General features: G+C 38.3%; 1 protein-coding gene across 1 annotated transcript; it reads right to left on the reverse strand.

Moving 5' to 3' along the window:
• Positions 1–1,694: 1,694 nt before the first annotated feature.
• On the reverse strand, positions 1,695–20,282 carry LOC129109319 (carcinoembryonic antigen-related cell adhesion molecule 5-like). The gene is given in 11 exon segments (XM_054621347.1): positions 1,695–1,768; positions 2,438–2,548; positions 2,551–2,685; positions 2,828–3,097; positions 4,630–4,896; positions 5,245–5,523; positions 6,470–6,790; positions 17,736–17,921; positions 18,270–18,548; positions 19,510–19,827; positions 20,237–20,282. Coding segments are annotated over 11 exon segments (2,286 nt in total).
• Positions 20,283–22,051: the final 1,769 nt, after the last annotated feature.

Here is a 22,051-nt window from a genome sequence, read left to right on the forward strand (position 1 = left end):
ATTTTTGACATAATATCACACAAAAATAATTGAAAAAAGATATATGTATATATTTTGTAATGTTCAGCCCTACCAAAATCTTGTAGATATTATTTATTTACCAAACGGCCAGAACAACTACAGTTCACAGGAGGGCGACATTCTGCAGATTTTGGCATTAGAGTGCTTGGCAGATTTAATAGATTTGTCTCCTTCAGACATTTTGCAACTCAACGTTTTAGATTATCAGTATTAACTTCAGCAAAAGTCATATAATGAAACCTGCCATAGGATAATAATTATAAAGGGCACTTCCAAAGTCAAATTAAGCTTTCACTTGATTTATTTATTGGCTGTTGACAGTAAATGAGGAAATGTCAAATGTATCAAGCTTTACTTTAAACACAATTTCCACAGTTGTCTGACCATTGTATTTAAAAGACTGTTACATATTCAGTTGCTGTTAAATCCATCTGATGTAAAAAAAAAAACCTGCAATTGTCCATATTATTTTAATAAATGTATTTTTTACATATAAGTTGCAAAATGTCTTATCCACACCCCATTTTGTTCAATGTTGAGGTTGGTCATAACAGGAGGAAAAAATAAATAAAAGCTAGCATTAGATATACATTGTAGAAATGCAAAAAGTACACAAAACACAAAAAGAATACCTGAGTAACTTCATTGCTTTAATTGCAAACACATTAGTAATAGCAGAACAAGAAATGTTTGAAAAATTGTCAAAGTACAATAAAAGACAGCATAGATATTTACAAAAAAAAAACCTCACAAGTTATTAAGCCCTATGGAGATTTTCATTCTGTTTCAGTCCTTTCACATTCATAGGATTGTTTCACGATGAGGTTTTTCAGAAAATAACAGGAGAGCGAATATTGGAATTGCTTGCTTGCTTTTGACAGGAAATGCAGCAGAAATGCTACTGTTGCTCTCCACTGGATGAGTAAATGGCAAATGTTTTGATGAGACATTAGCCAAAACTGGATCAATAAGGTGAAAATATGTCATGGCTGCTAAATTTGTTATCTTGTTATGAAGCTCTTCGTCCTCCAAGTGGCCTGCTGGACAATACGTGAAAATCATCATCTGATCATCTGTATGTTACAATGAGTGGTCAGTAAGTTTTGGCCTATAGTAGGATCTTTAGATAAACTACGTAGAATCATTGCTACGGAAACATCTTGGTGCTTTGTCCTTCAAAATGCATTCATCCATGTATTACAAATTCTGAATAATTAGTTCAAAATTCACCTTTTAAGAGAAAGATGAACGTTGACTTTATAAGTTTTCATAACACAAGATGCAACTCAAAATTCAACTGTAACCTGTGTTGTGTTTGGGTAGAACTTTCTAAAATTACATAAAATAAATTTCTCAACTTTAATATAAGATTGTTTACTGATTAAAATTAATGCAGCAATAATGCTAAACAATTCAATTCTTACATCAGCTTTGCATTTTTTGATGAAAATATTTACGATTGTTATTGTGAATGGTGTGTTAAGAATGTCATTCATGTATCACAATAAATCTTTATTGTCTATTGTTTTGAATACTTTAAGTCTAGTGTAATATAGATTAGATTAAAGTTAGTTTTAAGTTAGGTGAACTCTAATGTCAGTCTCCTGTTAATACATGATGAAAGGCAGAAATGTCTGAATGGTAATAAAGGCTATTCTCTTACTCACTTGTTTTTATAATAATACCACACTCCACCAGCCTAAAACTATTCCAGCAATGGCACCAGCTGAAAGACCTCCAGACCCGCCTGAAATGTAAAAAAAATAAAATCACATAACCAAATTGATTTTGCAATATCAGCTATTTGTAAACTCATAAACAAAATCACAAGTGAGGTGAATGCAAAATACATCAGAATATTTGACCCTCACTAAGTAAAATGATCCTGTCAAAACAAATTAGCAGAGTTTTGCATCCTCTTTGGGCGAAAAGGCGCAAAAAAAGAAAAAGAAGTTCATGTTTATCAGGACAATAAAGATTACAAGTAAAGAGATGATGACAAGTTTGAAAATAAGAAATAAAATCTGGGGGTGTGGAGTTAGAAGATGGTTACCGGACTTCTGTAGTCCTCATCTCTGCATGAAGCTAGCAGATTGATGCTACATTAGCTGCTACTAGCATAGCAAATCTAAATCTCTATTGATGGTTGAGTTGTACTGTGGGTAATGTAGGCATTTCAAGAAAAGGAAAGCTAGAAATATATATTTTTTAACTTTGCTTCTTCATTGTTTTTTTCTTCAACTGTCCATAGTGAGTCACATAGTTGTTAACTGTAGAAATGTAATGCTGAACTCTGATCTATAAAAAACATCTTTATGAAGCCTGATACTCTTAAGATAATCAGTTGATAACATTGTGTGATGATCACAATACTCAAGGCTATCGACAAAATCTGAATTCAACACCATCTTGGTACCTGTTACAGACAGTCCATGGGTCGCTGATGATTTTCTCCCAGTTATATGATTCATCACTTCACAGATGTAGTTGCCATTATCCGAAGGTTCAGTGTTTTTTTTGTCAAAACAGAAGAATCGTGTATCTCTGTCCCTTTCAGTATCCAGGTGTAGGTAGCAGGTACGGACTCAGCAGAGCAGGTTAATGTTAAGGTATCTCCCCAAGGTATCTCACTTGGACCGTTGATTTGAACATTTTCTGGTCCAACTGAAAAACAGATATTTGTAAAGATCTTAAAGCAATTAGAAACATGTTACAGACCTACAACCAATCAGTAGTAAACTGTTATATAAGTCAGTCATCATTTTGAACAATAAATGTATATGTATATGTATAGTTTGTTACCTACAGGAAACAACCATGGTGTATTTAGCTTCATTCTGGCTGAAGGTGTTGCTGACTTTACAAACATAATCTCCATTGTCTTTTTTACTCAGACTGTTAAAAGACAGCACTCTGTTGTTGTCGTAAAGTGCCACGTTGTCATCCGGAGTCAGATTTAAGCTGCCCTTCATCCACTCTCTGGTAAACACAGAGCCAGCAGCATCACAGGTTAAGATGAAAGAGTTCCCTTCAATCGGCGAGTTGGTTTCTGTGATAGAAACCTTTGATATTTTCCCTGTTGGGCAAAATATGGGAAAAGGAACAAAATTAACTGTAAATTGACTAAAGTAAATAACATTAAAGGAACTTGCAAGACGCAAACCACTGATCCCTGAATGAGGTATATAACATACCAAGTGTCAGACTGTCCACACTCAGAGACTGTCAAACACAGTTTTGAAGAATCTATATTTTAGAAATATCATCTATTTGAGAGGAACAAACCATTGATATCTAGAAAGATAGTGTAGAGTAGCACCACAGTTTTTAACAATTGACTCAAAACAGCGGACAGATGCAGTTTGACCAAGTGTCATTGCCTCAATGTTTTGACCACAAGTCTATAGCGATTGTTACACAAGTCATTTTTTTATTTTGTCTTTTTAATTATTATTGTTCTAAGATACACTTCATTGAATCCACACTTTGCCAATGCATATAATACAAGGGTACACATCTTTCTTACCCTATAGCTAATATATCCACTAAAACTCTTAATTCAAACTTACCCAATACAGAGACAACTGAGGGCTGAGACATTTCATATCTCAGTTTTATTGTTAAAGGCTTGACAGCTGTAGTTTCCACTCTGACTCATCTGATAGTTCATAAAGATAAAGAGATAAAGTCTGTGATCAAACTACATTACTGTAAATATTTTACAGTTTATTAGCATTTACAAGGGGAACGTGGTTAACTATGACTGACCTCAGTTTGTGTATTAGTCATATTTTCTAGCCACAACTTTTGCTGTGTTACCGGCCACTCCCAGAAGTATTTTTGTATGACTTCAAGCATTTTTATTTCTGAGCCTCAGTTGTCTCTGTACAATCAACAATTGCAGACCTATCTTGAGTGCAAAAGTTTCTATGTATTGTTATTTTTGTTCCACAAATGCTAATTCAACCTTTTCAATTTACAGTTAGGGTAGAGAGGGTTTTTGGTGTCATTGGGAAAAATATCCAATAAACTTTCAGCATATTGTGATAAAAATGGCCTGAGAGTAGAATATAGTTCTGCTCCTCCTCTTGGCTCTGTTTTCAGGCTTTAGAACACCTAGTGACGCAAGAGTTTTAGCAATCAGAGGTAATTTGAGAGAAGGAGTTCCTATAAACTGTTCCACAAATGCAGATGCACCTACACATCCAGCTGTTGAAAGCCTGTTCCAATGGAAGGAATCTCTGCAGCAAAAGTGGCTTTTCCAGCATTTGCATCAACTGTCTACACTGCAAACAAACCAATAAAAGAAAGATAGACTTCTTAAAAATGGTGACAAAGCGTTTTAGACATGGATGGGCCTTTTGCTAACCTCTTTAGGAGCCACCATTGATTTTTGGAATTATCATGTGATGTCACAATAATCCAGCTGCCGTCTAATGGGAGGGTTTAGCACATAAAGGGAGAGCTGCAGGAGGAGGTCTCTCGTTGCAAATTCTGACATTTTTGCATACCTCAGCTTTAAGAAAGTTTAATTTGATACCATCACAGTTACATCCCCTATTTTTGGCGTCCATATATTTTTGAACAAAACCTTTCATTGAAACTTACCCAGTACAGAGATGGCTGCAGGCTGAGACATTTCATATCTCAGAGTTTTGCTGTTAAAGGCTTGACAGCTGTAGTTCCCACTTTGACTCTCCTTAATGTCCATCAGTCTGAGCTCTGGTCCAGTGTCAGACAGCAGATCTCCATTCAGAAGCCACATAAATTGGGCAGCAGGTTTGGAGTCAGCTGAGCAGGACAGGGTGATGTCTGACCCTTCCGCATTGTTTTCTTGTGATGGAGATATTGTGAGAATAATATTTTCTGGGCCATCTGCATGTAGGGGAAAACAAAAGCAAAAAGTTATTCTGCACTACTGCATTATCGTTCACCACGTCACCAGAAGAATAGAAACCTTGGTTCAAAGAAATGTAACAGAACAACCCTGCAATGAACCATTTATAAATGAGTATGTACAATAATTGTGTTGTCATTGTGCTGTAGGTGGTTTGATTCCATAAGGTTGAAAAATATGTTTCTAATACTTTGGACAATAAATGGGGGACAAAATACACAACACAAGGCCACTCCTCACTAAGCTGTTAAAGTCTAAACTTTCTATCTCTGTTTGCATCCAGATGTTGTCAGATAAAGAACTGTGCATGTTAGTTAGTAACTCACAGTTGATGAAGAGGTTTATTGGAGCACTTGTTCCGGTACTGACAAGGTTGGACACCTGACATTTGAACGGTCCCTGGTCGTAGCGGGTCACATTAATTATAGTGAGATTGGCGCCTCCATCGGTGAGCTGAACTCTGTCACTGGCTGCAACATCAGAGCTGCCGTTCAGCCAGAGGAAAGAGAGAGAGGATCCAGAGGAGGCGCAGGACAGACGGACAGAGCTCTTGAACTCCACCAAGTCTGTGCTGCTGGCAGTTACCATGACAGCAGAAACTGGCACTGTGGATGAAAAACAACTTTACAGTACTGGCATTGAATTAATTAGTGCTTTTCCAATCTGCACTTTAAAGTGGTTGTTCTTTAGAATACATTTCCAATGCTCTGTTTCATATGACCTCCTGATTTTGTATGTCTTATCATTTTTTTTCTTCTTTGGGGTCATATTTGTTTTTGTTTAATTATCTTGTCATTTTTGTTTTTGTTAAATGTTTTGTCTAATTGTGCTTGTATTGTATAATTGCTGTTGAGGACCCCCTTGAAAACGAGATGGTACAACTCAAGGGGTTATTCCTAATAAAGAGTTTCCATATAATATCATGTAGTCCAATTCACCCTATGACCTTAACACAGTACGACCATAAAACGTCCATCAGTGTCTCAATAAGAGCTACATATGAACAGCAAATTAAGGCAGGACAGTTGTGCAGGAATGCATTTGAGTATACAGGTGTGTTTAAAAGACGGTAAACACAGTGTATCCATTAGATGTTTTTTTAACATATTGTTGATATCAGTACTTAGAGCCATACAACATAAAATAAGAATAATGCTCATCAGAATCATTGTTCAAGGGAAATTATTCAAATCTCACAGTTACTGTCTGACTTATAGACTTTGAAATGTCATTATCGGTGAGAACGTATCCCAAAATTGGAATAGAGGTAAACTGAGCATAACAGTTTATTCTTGAACTTGGAAACAGTAGATGGACAAATAGCTAGCAATTTTTCCTTGCTTGTTTTGTCATATTATCATATCATTATTATCACGTCATTGTTCAATAACATAATCTGAATTCTGTTTTAGCTAGTTTGTTTTAAACCTTTATATATAGATCTCATTTAAAACCACTCAACACCTGAACACATTTTTTATTCATTATTTAACTGTAATGCATAATCTCCATTCAGAATTGAAAGTGAAGTAACATGTGAAATGTCCTCACCTTGTACGTCCAGTCTTGTGTTCCCTGTCTTCGATGGTTCCCCAGCTGGAAAAATGGTAACTATGTATTCTCCACTGTCCTCAGGAGTCAGATCCCTGAGCTCCAGAGATCCAGTAGACATGAAGAGGGTGATCCTGCCTTTGTACGCTGGTGCAGTTATGTTGTCAACATTGAAATATATTATGATCTTATTACCAAATCTCCAGTGCATTGTTTGGAATGGTGTTACCGTGGGAGACAGTGTTGTGGTGAACATCACTTTATCTCCGACAGCTGCAATCAGAGGAGTGTCTGGCAACACACCAGCTGCTTCGGTCAAACCTGGAGGAGACATTTACAGGTCTGAGAGGAACTCGGATAAGTTGAGGAGATTGTTCAAATCGGCCACTGTGACAATATCCTGAATCAGAATCGAAAAGAACACACGAAACAAATCGTTTCCATAATATATAAGTATAGATGTCTATCTATTGAAAACAAACAAGCAATAAAGTTACGGTGGTTGGTTTCAATCTTAAGCATTTGAAGTAGATGACAATTTAAACCACATTATGGAACTGAAGTCTTACAAAGTGAACCATTTAGCGAGAGACCAGTGGGCTGATTATCTATCAGAACAGCCAGTTTAATATTCTGCATCTTAATCTATCATACACTTTCTAATGAAGCTACACCTTCATCAATTTTTATTTATATAAATTTAAGAAACATACATACATATTTCCTAGACCACAGGCTTGAGAGCCAACTATAAATACATTCTTTGTTTCAGCAATAAAGTTACTTTTATAAGTTATGCGAATGGTCTGCTGTCCACGCTGCTATCAAGTCACAAAAGCATGATAGCGACCTCAAGATACGGGCAACTTTCCATGAAAATCTTAACAATTCAACGATTTTTAAAAGTTTAGACAATATAGTTTGAACACTGACATCAGAAGAAAATAACAATTCAAACAACAAGATTGTTACCTGTGAAAGCCACAGCAACTGTACAAAGTAAAGGTAAAATATCCATTGATCTTCCTTTGTGAGGTATAAACAGCTGAGGGAAATGTCACTGATCAAACTTTGACTGTCTTACTAGATGCGAGCCTCCGGCAGCTCTAATCATACGAGTCAGTGAACGCAGAGCTACGTGTTGAGTTACAAAGTGTCTGCATAATGAGATAAACCCACTAAGATGCAGTCATGACCTAAAGCTGCAAGACGTCACCCTCTAGTGGGGTAAATGGGTTTTTATTGACATCCTGAAGGGAAATGAGGAGATGTGAAAACTACTGTTCATTTGATAGTATAATTCATTCATATTAATACATAATTAACTATTAATCAATTCATACTCATTTAGTGTAAACAACAATAAGATTACACATGATGTATGTCAGACAGAGTGGAATAAGACATATTTTAAGTGACTAAAGGAGGAATAAAAAAATGTTAAGGAGCAGTAGACATCATTAAATACATGCATGAATGTTTGAATCATTGTGTGGCATCATTTTTGTCAGCTTGTTTTTGATGTTTACTTGCATTTGAGAATGTTTGTTTCGTGAGTTATTTTAGTCCCTATAAGATTATAAAGAAGAGTGGTACCAAATAAAGATGTCAGAATAGTAACCATAAATTTCAACCTCATTGTGTTGCAATGCATCATGGTGATCTTAAAAAAAGAGAAAAAGAAAATGACCTGCAGGTGGCGCAAGACAAAAAGTCAGAAGATACCTGCTAAATTGTCTGGCAGTCCATCTAACAGTTGTTGAGATATTTCACTAAAAATATAAATGTCCTCCTCACGGTGGCGCCAGAGGAAAGTCAGAGGAGCACTCAGTCTGTGTGTGTATGTTTACATTCTCTGGGTGCCATGAATGTCTGGACAAAATGTCAACTTTCAATTTTATATAATATAGGATACTGGATTACTTAATCAAACCGTTTGTGAACAATGATTGTGTCTTTCCATCAGCAACCTGACGGAACTAAAGTATCAATTGTAATGTTGCCACCTCATATCTAAAACAGGGTCTCTCTGAATAGACCCATGACGGTTTAATGATGTCAAACAGCGGTAGTTTTTGCTATTTGGACATAATAAATGGTAAGACCTTCACAAAATATATATCATCAACTTATCACCAAATCTCCATTCCACTAACAGGAATGGTGTTACCGTGGGAGACAGTGTTGTGGTGAACATCACTTTATCTCCTATCCAGCTGCATTCAGAGTGTCAAGCAGATAAGGGAGCCGGTCATGCCAGGCCATAAAAACAGTATAACACAGTCATTCTTAGTACAAAGGTCATACAATAAATGATAACTTTTCCTCTACATCTCCCCCCTTTTGATCTGACATGATCACTTAAGTAGTAGATGAAAAAGATAAAAGGTATTAGATCATGACTATCAGTGACATATTAAATGTTGTAATAAACATTAGTAAAACAGTAACAATATTAATCAGAGTAATATATGCCGTACAAGTCTACACAACTCACAGGTAATTAAGCATCAGTGATATCAAGTCGTTAAGATTTAAGATAACACGTCATCAGTCCCGTGAGGGAAAACATTTCTTAAGAAAATGAGACATAGGCATCTTTGAGCAACAACAAAAGATACGAAATTTAATGATATCAAAGGTTAATCTACGTTCATGTACACAGATTCTTCCGTAACATTAGACCATTCACGTCGCCATGTATGGATAGTAGCATCAGCACGGTCACGCCTGCTTTCTTCTATCACCTGTATCAAGGTCATTTGATGTGAGACAGATTTATCTATAGCACGCATTATCAAGCCTCTGACCATTGGAATAACACAGCAACCTAAAAGACATAGTATTGCTAAAGTTGATAGATTCAATGTCTACATGTTGCACTTCTTGCATTACCCGTCCGTCTTTGGTTTGGTGAGCTGGAGTGGATCTGCGTGGTCTTAATTTAGCTACGTTTGTCCCATTGTTTGAACTTGAGGGTGTCTTAGTGTTCTGTGATGCGTGTTGTGCTTCGAGCCAGGGTAAGAAGGAAACACATTGTACCGCGCAGGCCACAAAAACCTGGGTCTCTGAATGGATGCCATGGAGGTCCTTGTGGTGACGCCATCTTTGACGCGCAAGTTAACCTCCTACCACACTTATTTATGCGTGACCTTCTTGCAGTTTCAGAAACTCGGGTTACTACCCTCCTCTCTCTCCCCAGCCACACAAAATAAGTGAGGTGATTGGCTCACAACACGGTCTCCAATGCGCTTGTTGGTAGCTTGGCATGCTACTTTCCACCTATTCCAGTGCGTTCGTTGGTAGCTTGGCACGCTACTTTCCACCTGTTCCAACAGATGGTTGGAAGTCGTCGGGTTCCGGGACGCGTTTGCAGTGGCTGGCGTGGATCCAAGGGATTTTACCAGCAACCTTCACGGCGGTCTGGGTGATCAGGAGGACCTGGAACGGACCTTGAAACCGCCGCTGCTTCCAGTGTTTTCTCCTGAAGTCTTTGATCACCACCCAGTCACCAGGCTTGAAGTTGTGTTGTGGCGTGTCAGCTGGCGTAGGCAGTACGGCTTTCACCTGTGAATGGAGAGCTGAAAGGGAGGCTGAGAGACTTATACAGTAATTCAACATGTTGTCATCATACAGTTTAGAGTCTAAAGAAGTAGTCCCTGGTCTAAGCCCTGTATTGTGAGGCCTCCCATAAACTACCTCAAATGGACTCAAAAAAAGCACAAGAGGAAGTGCTTTTATCCACGTTAAACCAGTTTCCTCACAACATTTGCTGAGTTTTGCTTTTATGGTGCCATTCTCTCTTTCAACAGCACCACCACTCTGTGGATGGTAAGAGCAATGATATTTAAGGTCATAACCAAGAAATTCAGACATTTCTTTCATAGCTTGATGTATGAAAGCCGGACCATTATCACTGCTGAGTTTTGTGGGAATTCCCCACCGTGGGATGATTTCCCTGAGGAGAACCTTGGCCACTGCATCCTGTTTGGAAGAAGGGAAAACTTCAACCCATTTGCTGAACATATCCACCAACACCAAACAATATTTCTTTCCTTCACATAGTGAGAGTTCTATGAAATCCATCATAAAGTATTCAAAAGGGCCTTGGGGGGGAGGATGGCCGTGCTGCGTAACCTTAGGAGCTCCAGCAGCGTTGTGTGCTGCACATGTGACGCACCTTTTACAGTAATCAGAGGCAAAAGTTGAAAACCCTCTGGTATACCAGTTAGCATTTATGGCTATACTCATTCCTCATTGGTCTTTCCCATGTGCTAGTTTAGCATAGAATGATCATGATCATGATCATGTGGTGTTGTCATGTGTTTTCTGTTTTTGTTTTGAAAAGTCATGTGGCCCTGACTCCACCCTGTCTTTGTTTGTTTTCCCGCCATTTTGTGTGCACACCTGATTTCTGTTTGTGGTGATTGGTTTGTGGGTATTTAAGTCCGGTGTGCCTTGGAGTCTCTGCCAGATCGTGCCAGTTAATACTTGAGCCTTTCCAGCGTTCCGTTAATCTTGTTATATTCTGTCTGCCTGTGATTTTTGACCTTTGCCTGATTTTGACCTGCCCTGTTTGGATTCTGTGTTTTGGATACCTTTGCCTTGGACTCTGTTCTGACTTTTTAGATTTTTGACCTCTGCCTGCCTATTGACTACGAGACTGTTTTTTGCCCTTTGGATTGTTGCTTGAGAACTAAATTAAATCTACTCTGAACCAAGAGCTGTGTGTCTGCTAGTGGGTCCTTTTCTACTGAATCCCTAACACTGCAGAAGCGTTTCCCACTGAGACAGGGTCAGAGTTGTTAGTGTGAGCATCACATCGCATCACAGATACTTCTGTTGGCACCATTATAGCAGCCAAAAGATCAGAAACAAGGTGGTGATTAGCTACCGGTTTTCCAGAGGAGGTGAGGAAACATCTGTGTCGCCAAAGGGCACCAAAGTCATGAACCACTCCAAACGCATAACGAGAGTCTGTGTAGATGTTTGCTGTTCTGTCCTCAGCGTGTTTGCATGCTTCGGTGAGTGCTACAGCTTGTGCTGAAAAATGTGATGGTAATTTGCCCGATGCTACAATTGCGTGTAGAGTGACAACAGCAAAACCTGTTTGATTGACGGCTGTTTTGTCTCTCGATGCAGAACCATCCATCAAACAACTCAAGGTCAGCGTTTGGGAGAGTTGTGTCTGACTGATCAACCCTTGGCGAACACTCCTCCTCCAGAATCTGCACACAGTCATGAAAGTTTTCCGAGTCATCGCCATCTTCCTGTGTTGGGAGAAGAGAAGCAGGATTTAGAGTGGAACAGCGTTTGACCGTGACGTTAGGCATTTCCAACAATGTGGTGTGATATCTCAACCAGCGCTGCGCAGACAAATGCGGTGTCTTTTGTGTGTGGCACCATGAGCTACAGCGTGTGGTACCATGAATAACCTACTAAATCTCTAGAGGCTGTCACTGCCTTCTCTGCAGCTGCTACAGCTCTAAGGCAGAGGGGCAGACCTGCTGCTACTGGATCCAGTTTTGTAGAAAAATAAGCAACAGGTCTGAGTTTATCCCCATGTTTTTGGCAGAGGACAGAAGTGGCATATCCACCCTTTTGATCAAGAAACTGTACAAATGGCTTATTTGAACTTGGTAAGCCAAGTGTTGGAGCATTTATGAGTGCACTCTTCAAATCTACAAAGGCCTTTTGTGCTTCTGGGGTCCATGTTATTTTGCCATGGGCTTTTTTTGCCATGGACAGTAGCTGAGATGGGTGCCTCTCGTTCTGAATAGTTAGGGATCCACTGTCCTCAATATGACGTCATTCTAGGAAACTCAACACTTGTTTCTTTGTTACTGGCAGAGGAACGTTTTGGAGTGTGTTAATTCAGTTTGGGATGAGAGGGATTTGCCCTCTGCTGTGATCACATGTCCCAGATATGTTATCTTTGTCTGGACAAATTGCAATTTAGACAAGCTGGCTTTGTGACCGCTGTTAGCCAGAAATGTTAGATGTGACAACTGTGTCTGTTTTGCATGCCTCCTCTGAGGGGCTGGCCATCTAAGGTCGTCTACATAAGCCAAGAGACGGAACCTGATGGAAATTCAAAATTTTGCAAATTTAGGCTCAGCTGCTGATGAAAATCCGATAATGTTTGAGACAAGGCCTGTCGTCTGATTTTGGATTTCCAAAGGTGTGGCATCTTTTCCATCAGTCCAACATCGTACTTATGTTTTGCCCAGAGGCAATCCGGCACCTGTGTTAATTCAGCTGGCATTTTGGGCAGCAGAGAGAGTAACAGAAACAACAGCAACTGACTTTGTCCAGTAAATGTGTGTCAAACTCAACCTCTCTGGCTTTTCAATTAGTGTCTTTATCTCGTATTTGAGTGTGCGTGTGCATTACCTCATCATCCTGCTTCGCCCGGGTGGCTCCTGCTCCTCTGGGGTCCGCCCATCGCCACCATTTCAGTTTGAGTCCATCTTTTCCCCAGCCATTCTCCTTTCTCTTCTTCCTCAATGTCCTTTTTCTCTTTCTTCATTAGTGCGTCCTGACGTTTTGAACGTCTTCTTTATGCTCAGCATGTTGCAAAATATCTGCTAAGCTGCAGGATTTCCAGTCTAAGCCCTGATTCATCAGTTCCAGAGCGGTCATATCTTGTGGAACTGGGAATGCGGCCTGGACCGCTGTGCAGAGTGCTGTAAGTGAGTCTCGGTATTCTCGGTTGGCATCATCATCCCATGTGGAACTTTTCAGATGCAGAGGCATTCTGGCTTCAGTGAAATAGCCCCTGATTTTGTGATGAGTCCCAAAGTCCTTTTGCAGTACCCTGTGTACTTCCCTCATGGTTGGCCTATAGTCTCTGCAAAAATTCAAATTTTTACCCACTGAGTGGAATTCTTTTCCGGCCGGGGCAGGTGAGCGACGGCGTCGATTAGGCCTGCCTCTGTCCAAGGGCGATGGACCAATATCACGCCTTCGGGTCCCGCTACCTCTCGCATTGGGAACAGCAGTTCATTGCAGGGTTCTGTCGGAGGGGCCTGGTGTCGTGCCAGACTCTCTCCTCCTTTTGTTGGCTCTCCAGCTTTGCCCTGCTCCTGGTGTTGTCTGCCGGTCCCCCGTCGCTGGCCCCTGCCTGATGTAGTGGAGCCATCTCCGGCGGTGGTGCGGTAGCTGTTGGAGGCGGAGGTGTCGGTGCTGGGGGTACTGGCTGTGGTGCAGCTGAGTTGTATGGTGGCGGTGGAGCAGAGTCCAGATCAGGATGCACTTTCCCAGGGTTCAGCTCGGACAGAAGAGCGGACAGAAGAGGAAATTGTTGGTTAATATTTTGTGTTTGTGATTTTTGTTCTTTCTTTCCTTTCTCCTCTTTTTTATTCTTTTATTCTTTTAATTGCCGTGCTTCTCTTCTCTGACATTCATCCTTCCACATTGCATACGCTTTCCAATCTGCCTTAAAGGGTGCAAATCCCCTCCTACCTAGTCTCTCCTTCAGTTGTGTTAATTGTCTGTCACTGAAACTGCCTTCTTCTGGGAATCCCAGTTCCACCCACACACCAAACTGCCTACAACTGCCAGGATATTTTTATTTCATAAAATGGCACAGTGGCAACAATTTATTTGGATCTTTTGGTTCAGGCTCCGAGCATTTACGTTGTTTACTTTGCAAAGATTCCCATTCTCTTGTCCTAACTTCCCTGTTAGTTAACTAAGACACGTCTGTCTACCCCTTAAGTGCTTCTGTTTAACCTTGGAAGTCCAGTTAAACACCACACAGTCTCTACTTCACTGCACTGCCGGCGCAGAAGGAGAGGCTTTTCACCAAAGTGCACTTCTACTCAAATGTTTACCTTTTTAAACAATTTAAATTCTTTCTCACCGTTTTGGTTTGCACGCGTTTTGGTTCTTGTCCTGGCGGGGATGCGATCGCTGGCCGGACACTGGAGGAACAGCGTCTCACCCCTCGGGGGAATCTTTTATTCAGTGCACTTTTCTGTTGTTCCAACGGAGTCCAGATCAGTCGTCGCATCCCATCCTCGTCGCCAAGTTTGTGGTGGGAGTTTGACCGAATAAGGAGACCAACAAAGAGACATTTATCTTTGTATATATTTTATAAAGCTTTTGCGCAAAAGGACCGAAACCAACAAAGTGACAGTCAGCTACTGACTGCCGAGGAATCGGTACTGAGTACATCTTCACCAGGGTTTTATATGCATAAGAACAAAGAGTCAATAGTTACATTCAATGAAGGGATAGACATACTTAATATAGAACAAAGAGACATCGCTTAATAAAGAACAGGACATTTCCCAAATGAAGGCACACTCTTGTCTCAGACACACATGAAACGGTTAATGTGCAGGCTAGGCTATATTTCAACCTTCCATCATTTGACACTCAATGAGTGTGGTATGCAGATCAGGCATTGTATTAACAAGGACAGTTCATTAAAAGCAAGTTCAGTTCAAAAAGGAAAGAAAGCCAGACATCAGGGGTTGAAATATAGTTCAAGCAGATAAGGGAGCCGGTCATGCCAGGCCATAAAAACAGTATAACACAGTCATTCTTGGTACAAAGGTCATACAATAAATGATAATTTTTCCTCTACACTTCTGACTCTTTGTCTTGTGCCACCTGCAGTTCATTTTCTTTTTTTTTTTATACTGTGAATTTTTTTAAGATCACCATGATGCATTGCAACAAAATGAGGTTGAAATTTATGGTTACTATTCTGACATCTTTATTTGGTACCACTCTTCTTTATAATTTTATAGGGACTAAAATAACTCACTAAACAAACATTCTCAAATGCAAATAAACATAAAAAACAAGCAGACAACAAAACGAAAGGGAAAACATGTCATAAAAGCTGAATGAATCTTCAGAAACTAGAGGTTTGGAATGATTCAAACATTCATGCATGTGTTAAATGATGCCTACTGCTCCTTACCATTTTTTTTTTTATTTCTCCTTTAGTCACTTAATAGATGTCTTATTCCACCCTTGTTCTGCACAATTAATTGAAATTTCTTGTAGATATTATTTATTTACCAAACGGCCAGAACAACTACAGTTTGCGTCACAGGAGGATGACATTCTTCAGATTTTGGCATTAGAGTGCTTGGCAGATTTAATGGATTTGTCTCATTCAGACATTTTGCAACTCAACGTTTTAGATTATCAGTATTAACTTCAGCAAAAGTCATATAATGAAACCTGCCATTGGATAATAATTATAAAGGGCACTTCCAAAGTCAAATTAAGCTTTCACTTGTTTTATTTATTGGCTGTTGACAGTAAATGAGGAAATGTCAAATGTATCAAGCTTTACTTTAAACACAATTTCCACAGTTGTCTGACCTTTGTATTTAAAAGACTGTTACATATTATATTCAGTTGCTGTTAAATCCATCTGATGTAAAAAACCCTGCAATTGTCCATATTATTTTAATAAATGTATTTTTTACATATAAGTTGCAAAATGTCTTATCCACACCCCATTTTGTTCAATGTTGAGGTTGGTCATAACAGGAGGAAAAGAGAATAAAAGCTAGCATTAGATATACATTGTAGAAATGCAAAAAGTACACAAAACACAAAAAGAATACCTGACTAACTTCATTGCTTTAATTGCAAACACATTAGTAATAGCAGAACAAGAAATGTTTTAAAAATTGTCAAAGTACAATAAAAGACAGCATAGATATTTAAAAAAAAAAAAAAAACTCACAAGTTATTAAGCCCTATGGAGATTTTCATTCTGTTTCAGTCCTTTCACATTCATAGGATTGTTTCGCGATGAGGTTTTTCAGCAAAATAACAGGAGAACGAATATTGGAATTGCTTGCTTGCTTTTGACAGGAAATGCAGCAGAAATGCTACTGTTGCTCTCCACTGGATGAGTAAATGGCAAATGTTTTGATGAGACATTAGCCAAAACTGGATCAATATGGTGATAATATGTCATGGCTGCTAAATTTGTTAGTGGTCTTTGTAAGTTTTGGCCTAATCATCTGATCATCTGTATGTTATAATGAGTTCAGAATTTTGGCCTATAGTAGGATCTTTAGATAAACTACGTAGAATCATTGCTACGGAAACATCTTGATGCTTTGTCCTTCAAAATGCATTCATCCATGTTTTACAAATTCTGAATAATTAGTTCAAAACTCACCTTTTAAGAGAAAGATGAATGTTGACTTTATAAGTTTTCATAACACAAGATGCAACTCAAATTCAACTGTAACCTGTGTTGTGTTTGGGTAGAATTTTCTAAAATTACAGAAAATAAATTTCTCAACTTTAATATAAGATTGTTTACTGATTAAAATTAATGCAGCAATAATGCTAAACAATTCAATTCTTACATCAGCTTTTCATTTTTTGATGAAAATAATTAGGATTGTTATTGTGAATGATGTGTTAAGAATGTCATTCATGTATTACAATAACTCTTTATTGTCTATTGTTTTGAATACTTTAAGTCTAGTGTAATACAGATTAGATTAAGGTTAGTTTTAAGTTAGGTGAACTCTAATGTCAGTCTCCTGTTAATACATGATGAAAGGCAGAAATGTCTGAATGGTAATGAAGGCTATTCTCTTACTCACTTGTTTTTATAATAATAATAATACCCCCTCCACCAGCTGCTGCACAAAGAGCCACTACACCTAAAACTATTCCAGCAATGGCACCAGCTGAAAGACCCCCAGGCCCGCCTGAAATGTAAAAAAAATAAAATCACATAACCAAATTGATTTAGCAATATCAGCTATTTGTAAACTCATAAACAAAACCACAAGTGAGGTGAATGCAAAATACATCAGAATATTTGACCCTCACTAAGTAAAATGATCCTGTCAAAACAAATTAGCAGAGTTTTGCATCCTCTTTAGGCAAAAAGGCGCAAAAAAAGAAAAAGAAGTCCATGTTTATCAGGACGATAAAGATAACAAGTAAAGAGATGATGACAAGTTTGAAAATAAGAAATAAAATCTGGGGGTGTTGAGTTAGAAGATGGTTACCGGACTTCTGTAGTCCTCATCTCTGCATGAAGCTAGCAGCTTGATGCTACATTAGCTGCTATTAGCATAGCAAATCTAAATCTTTTCTAAAGCATCAGTTTCATCTGACACCATCACAGGTAAATCCCTTCTTTTTGGCATCCATATTTCTTTGAACAAAACCTTTCATTGAAACTTACCCACAGAGATGGCTGCAGGCTGAGACATTTCATATCTCAGAGTTTTATTGTTAAAGGCTTGACAGATGTAGTTCCCACTTTGAATCTCCTGAATGTCCATCAGTCTGAGCTCTGGTCCAGTATCAGACAGCAGATCTCCATCCAGAAGCCACTTAAATTGGGCAGCAGGTTTGGAGTCAGCTGAACAGGACAGGGTGATGTCTGACCCTTCCGCATAGTTTTTTTGTGACGGAGATATTGTGAGAATAATATTTTCTGGGCCATCTGCATGTAGGGGAAAACAAAAGCAAAAAGTTATTCTGCAATACTGCATTATCATTCACCACGTCACCAGAAGAATAGAAACCTTGGTTCAAAGAAATGTAACAGAACAACCCTGCAATGAACCATTTATAAATGAGTATGTACAATAATTGTGTTGGCATTATGCTGTAGGTGGTTTGATTCCATAAGGTTGAAAAATATGTTTCTATTACTTTGGACAATAAATGGGGGACAAAATACACAACACAAGGCCACTCCTCACTAAGCTGTTACAATCTAAACGTTCTATCTCTGTTTGCATCCAGATGTTGTCAGATAAAGAACTGTGCATGTTAGTTAGTAACTCACAGTTGATGAAGAGGTTTATTGGAGCACTTGTTCCAGTACTGACAAGGTTGGACACCTGACATGTGTACGGTCCCTGGTCGTAGCGGGTCACATTAATTATAGTGAGATTGGCGCCTCCATCGGTGAGCTGAACTCTGTCACTGGCTGTAACCTCAGAGCTGCCGTTCAGCCAGAGGAAAGAGAGAGAGGATCCAGAGGAGGAGCAGGACAGACGGACAGAGCTGTTGAACTCCACCAAGTCTGTGCTGCTGGCAGTTACCATGACATCGGAAACTGGCACTGTGGATGAAAAACAACTTTACAGTACTGGCATTGAATTAATTAGTGCTTTTCCAATCTGCACTTTAAAGTGGTTGTTCTTTAGAATACATTTCCAATGCTCTGTTTAATATGACCTCCTGATTTTGTATGTCTTATCATTTTTTTTCTTCTTTGGGGTCATATTTGGTATTGTTGAATTATCTTGTTATTTTTGTTTTTTGTTAAATGTTTTGTCTAATTGTGCTTGTATTTTATAATTGTTGTTGAGGACTCCCTTGAAAAAGAGATGGTACAACACAAGGGGTTATTCCTAATAAAGAGTTTCCATATAATATCATGTAGTCCAATTCACCCTATGACCATAAGACAGTACGACCATAAAACGTCCATCAGTGTCTCAACTAGATCTATATATGAACAGCAAATTAAGCCAGGACAGTTGTGCAGGAAAGCATTTGAGTATACAGGTGTGTTTAAAAGACAGTAAACACAGTGTATCCATTAGATGTTTTTTTTAACATATTGTTGATATCAGTACTTAGAGCCATACAACATAAAATAAGAATAATGCTCATCAGCATCAGTGTTCAAGGGAAATTATTAAAATCTCACAGTTACTGTCTGACCTATAGACTTTGAAATGTCATTATCGGTGAGAACGTATCCCAAAATTGGAATAGAGGTAAACTGAGCATAACAGTTTATTCTTGAACTTGGAAACAGTAGATGGACAAAAAATGAATGTTTACTTAAATTTGACTTAATTGCTTTTTCCTTGCTTGTTTTGTCATATTATCATATCATTATTATCATGTAATTATTCAATAACATAATCTGAATTTTATTTTAGCTAGTTTGTTTTAAACCTTTATATAGATCTCATTTAAAACCACTCAACACATTTTTTATTCATTATTTAACCGTCATGCATAATCTCCATTCAGAATTGAAAGCAAAGTAACATGTGAAATTTCCTCACCTTGTACGTCCAGTCTTGTGTTCCCTGTCTTCGATGGTTCCCCAGCTGGAAAAATGGTAACTATGTATTCTCCACTGTCATCAGGAGTCAGATTCCTGAGCTCCAGAGATCCAGTAGACATGAAGAGGGTGACCCTGCCTTCGTACCCTGGTCCAGTTGTGTTGTTAGCATTGAAAGATATTATTTTCTTATCACCAAATCTCCATTCCACTATTGTGAATAGTGTTTCCGTGGGAGACAGTGTTGTGGTGAACATCACTTTATCTCCGACAGCTGCATTCAGAGTGTCTGGCAACAAACCAGCTCCTTTTGTCAAACCTGGAGGAGACATTTATGGGGATCTTAAAAGGACCAGAAACACAAATCTGCAGCAGAAAAAAACACCTGTTCTCCCTGAAGAAGCTTAAATACAGTACACCTCTGGGTAAGAGAAGCATCATGACTATTTTCATAGCTCAGTTGTAGCTTTGAGGTAATTTTAACATTTTCTTTTTGCTGCAACCAGAAATAAACTCCTGAGTAAATTAAAGTGATCATCAAATTGCTAAACAGCTGAATTAGCTGATATGTTTGCATAGCAGATTGTCAGATAAGCTGCATAGAAACTCCTCTTTGACCCTCCATGTTAGGAAAATTTGTGTCTTCCCACTGATATTTAGAATACAGCAACTTGAATAATTAAGTGAATAAAATTTTTTATCTGCTGTATCATGTGGTACGAGCTCACCTGAGATGGACACCAGGATGATGAAGTGTATCACAGCTTTTTCCATTTCTTATGCAGTATCCTCAAATATGACAAGTGAAAAAAAGGATCACACTCCTTCACTTTGCTTTGTTGATTTCCGTGTAATGTGTGTCTATTTCAAGATATGAAGGTAGTACAAGGAAGTACTGTGCAGTGGGGTTTTCCGTCATCATACCTCTGTTAATGATCAACAACAATGCAAGGTAATTGAATCTTTCAATGTGCAAAAAACACAACAATTAATAATTAAAGTAGTTTTGTGAAGGTGTTAGCATTTATTATGTCCAAATAGCAACAACTACCGCAGTTTGACATCATTAAACCGTCATGGGTCTATTCAGAGAGACCCTGTTTTAGATATGAGGTGGCAACATTACAATTGATACTTTAGTTCCGTCAGGTTGCTGATGGAAAGACACAATCATTGTTCACAAACGGTTTGATTAAGTAATCCAGTATCCTATATTATATAAAATTGAAAGTTGACATTTTGTCCAGACATTCATGGCACCCAGAGAATGTAAACATACACACACAGACTGAGTGCTGCTCTGGCTTTCCTCTGGCCCCACCGTGAGGAGGACATTTATAATTTTAGTGAAATATCTCAACAACTGTTAGATGGACTGCCAGACAATTTGGCAGGTATCTTCTGACTTTTTGTCTTGTGCCACCTGCAGGTCATTTTCTTTTTCTTTTTTATACTGTGAATTTTTTAAGATCACCATGATGCATTGCAACAAAATGAGGTTGAAATGTAAGGTTACTATTCTGACATCTTTATTTGGTACCACTCTTCTTTATAATCTTATAGGGACTAAAATAACTCACTAAACAAATATTCTCAAATGCAAATAAACATAAAAAACAAGCAGACAACAAAACAAAAGGAAAAAATGTCATAAAAGCTGAATGAATCTTCAGAAACTAGAGGTTTGGTATGATTCAAACATTCATGCATGTGTTAAATGATGCCTACTGCTCCTTTACATTTTTTTTTCTCTTTTAGTCACTTAAAATATGTCTTATTCCACTCTGTCTGACATACATCATGTGTAATCTTATTGTTGTTTACACGAAATGAGTATGAATTGATTAATAGTTAATTATGTATTAATATGAATGAATTATACTATCAAATGAACAGTAGTTTTCACATCTCCTCATTTCCCTTCAGGATGTCAATAAAAACCCATTTACCCCACTAGAGGGTGACGTCTTGCAGCTTTAGGTCATGACTGCATCTTAGTGGGTTTATCTCATTATGCAGACACTTTGTAACTCAACACGTAGCTCTGCGTTCACTGACTCGTATAATTAGAGCTGCCGGAGGCTCGCATCTAGTAAGACAGTCAAAGTTTGATCAGTGACATTTCCCTCAGCTGTTTATACCTCACAAAGGAAGATCAATGGATATTTTACCTTTACTTTGTACAGTTGCTGTGGCTTTCACAGGTAACAATCTTGTTGTTTGAATTGTTATTTTCTTCTGATGTCAGTGTTCAAACTATATTTTCTAAACTTTTAAAAATCGTTGAATTGTTAAGATTTTCATGGAAAGTTGCCCGTATCTTGAGGTCGCTATCATGCTTTTGTGACTTGATAGCAGCGTGGACAGCAGACCATTTCTTATAAAAGCATAACATGTATTTATAGTTGGCTCTAAAGCCTGTGGTCAAGGAAATTGTATGTATGTTTCTTGAATTTATATAAATAAAAAATTGATGAAGGTGTAGCTTCATTAGAAAGTGTTTGATAGATTAAGATGCAGAATATTAAACTGGCTGTTCTGAT

This window comes from Anoplopoma fimbria, chromosome 20 (assembly GCF_027596085.1).
Source record: "Anoplopoma fimbria isolate UVic2021 breed Golden Eagle Sablefish chromosome 20, Afim_UVic_2022, whole genome shotgun sequence".
Classification (NCBI taxonomy): domain Eukaryota; kingdom Metazoa; phylum Chordata; class Actinopteri; order Perciformes; family Anoplopomatidae; genus Anoplopoma; species Anoplopoma fimbria.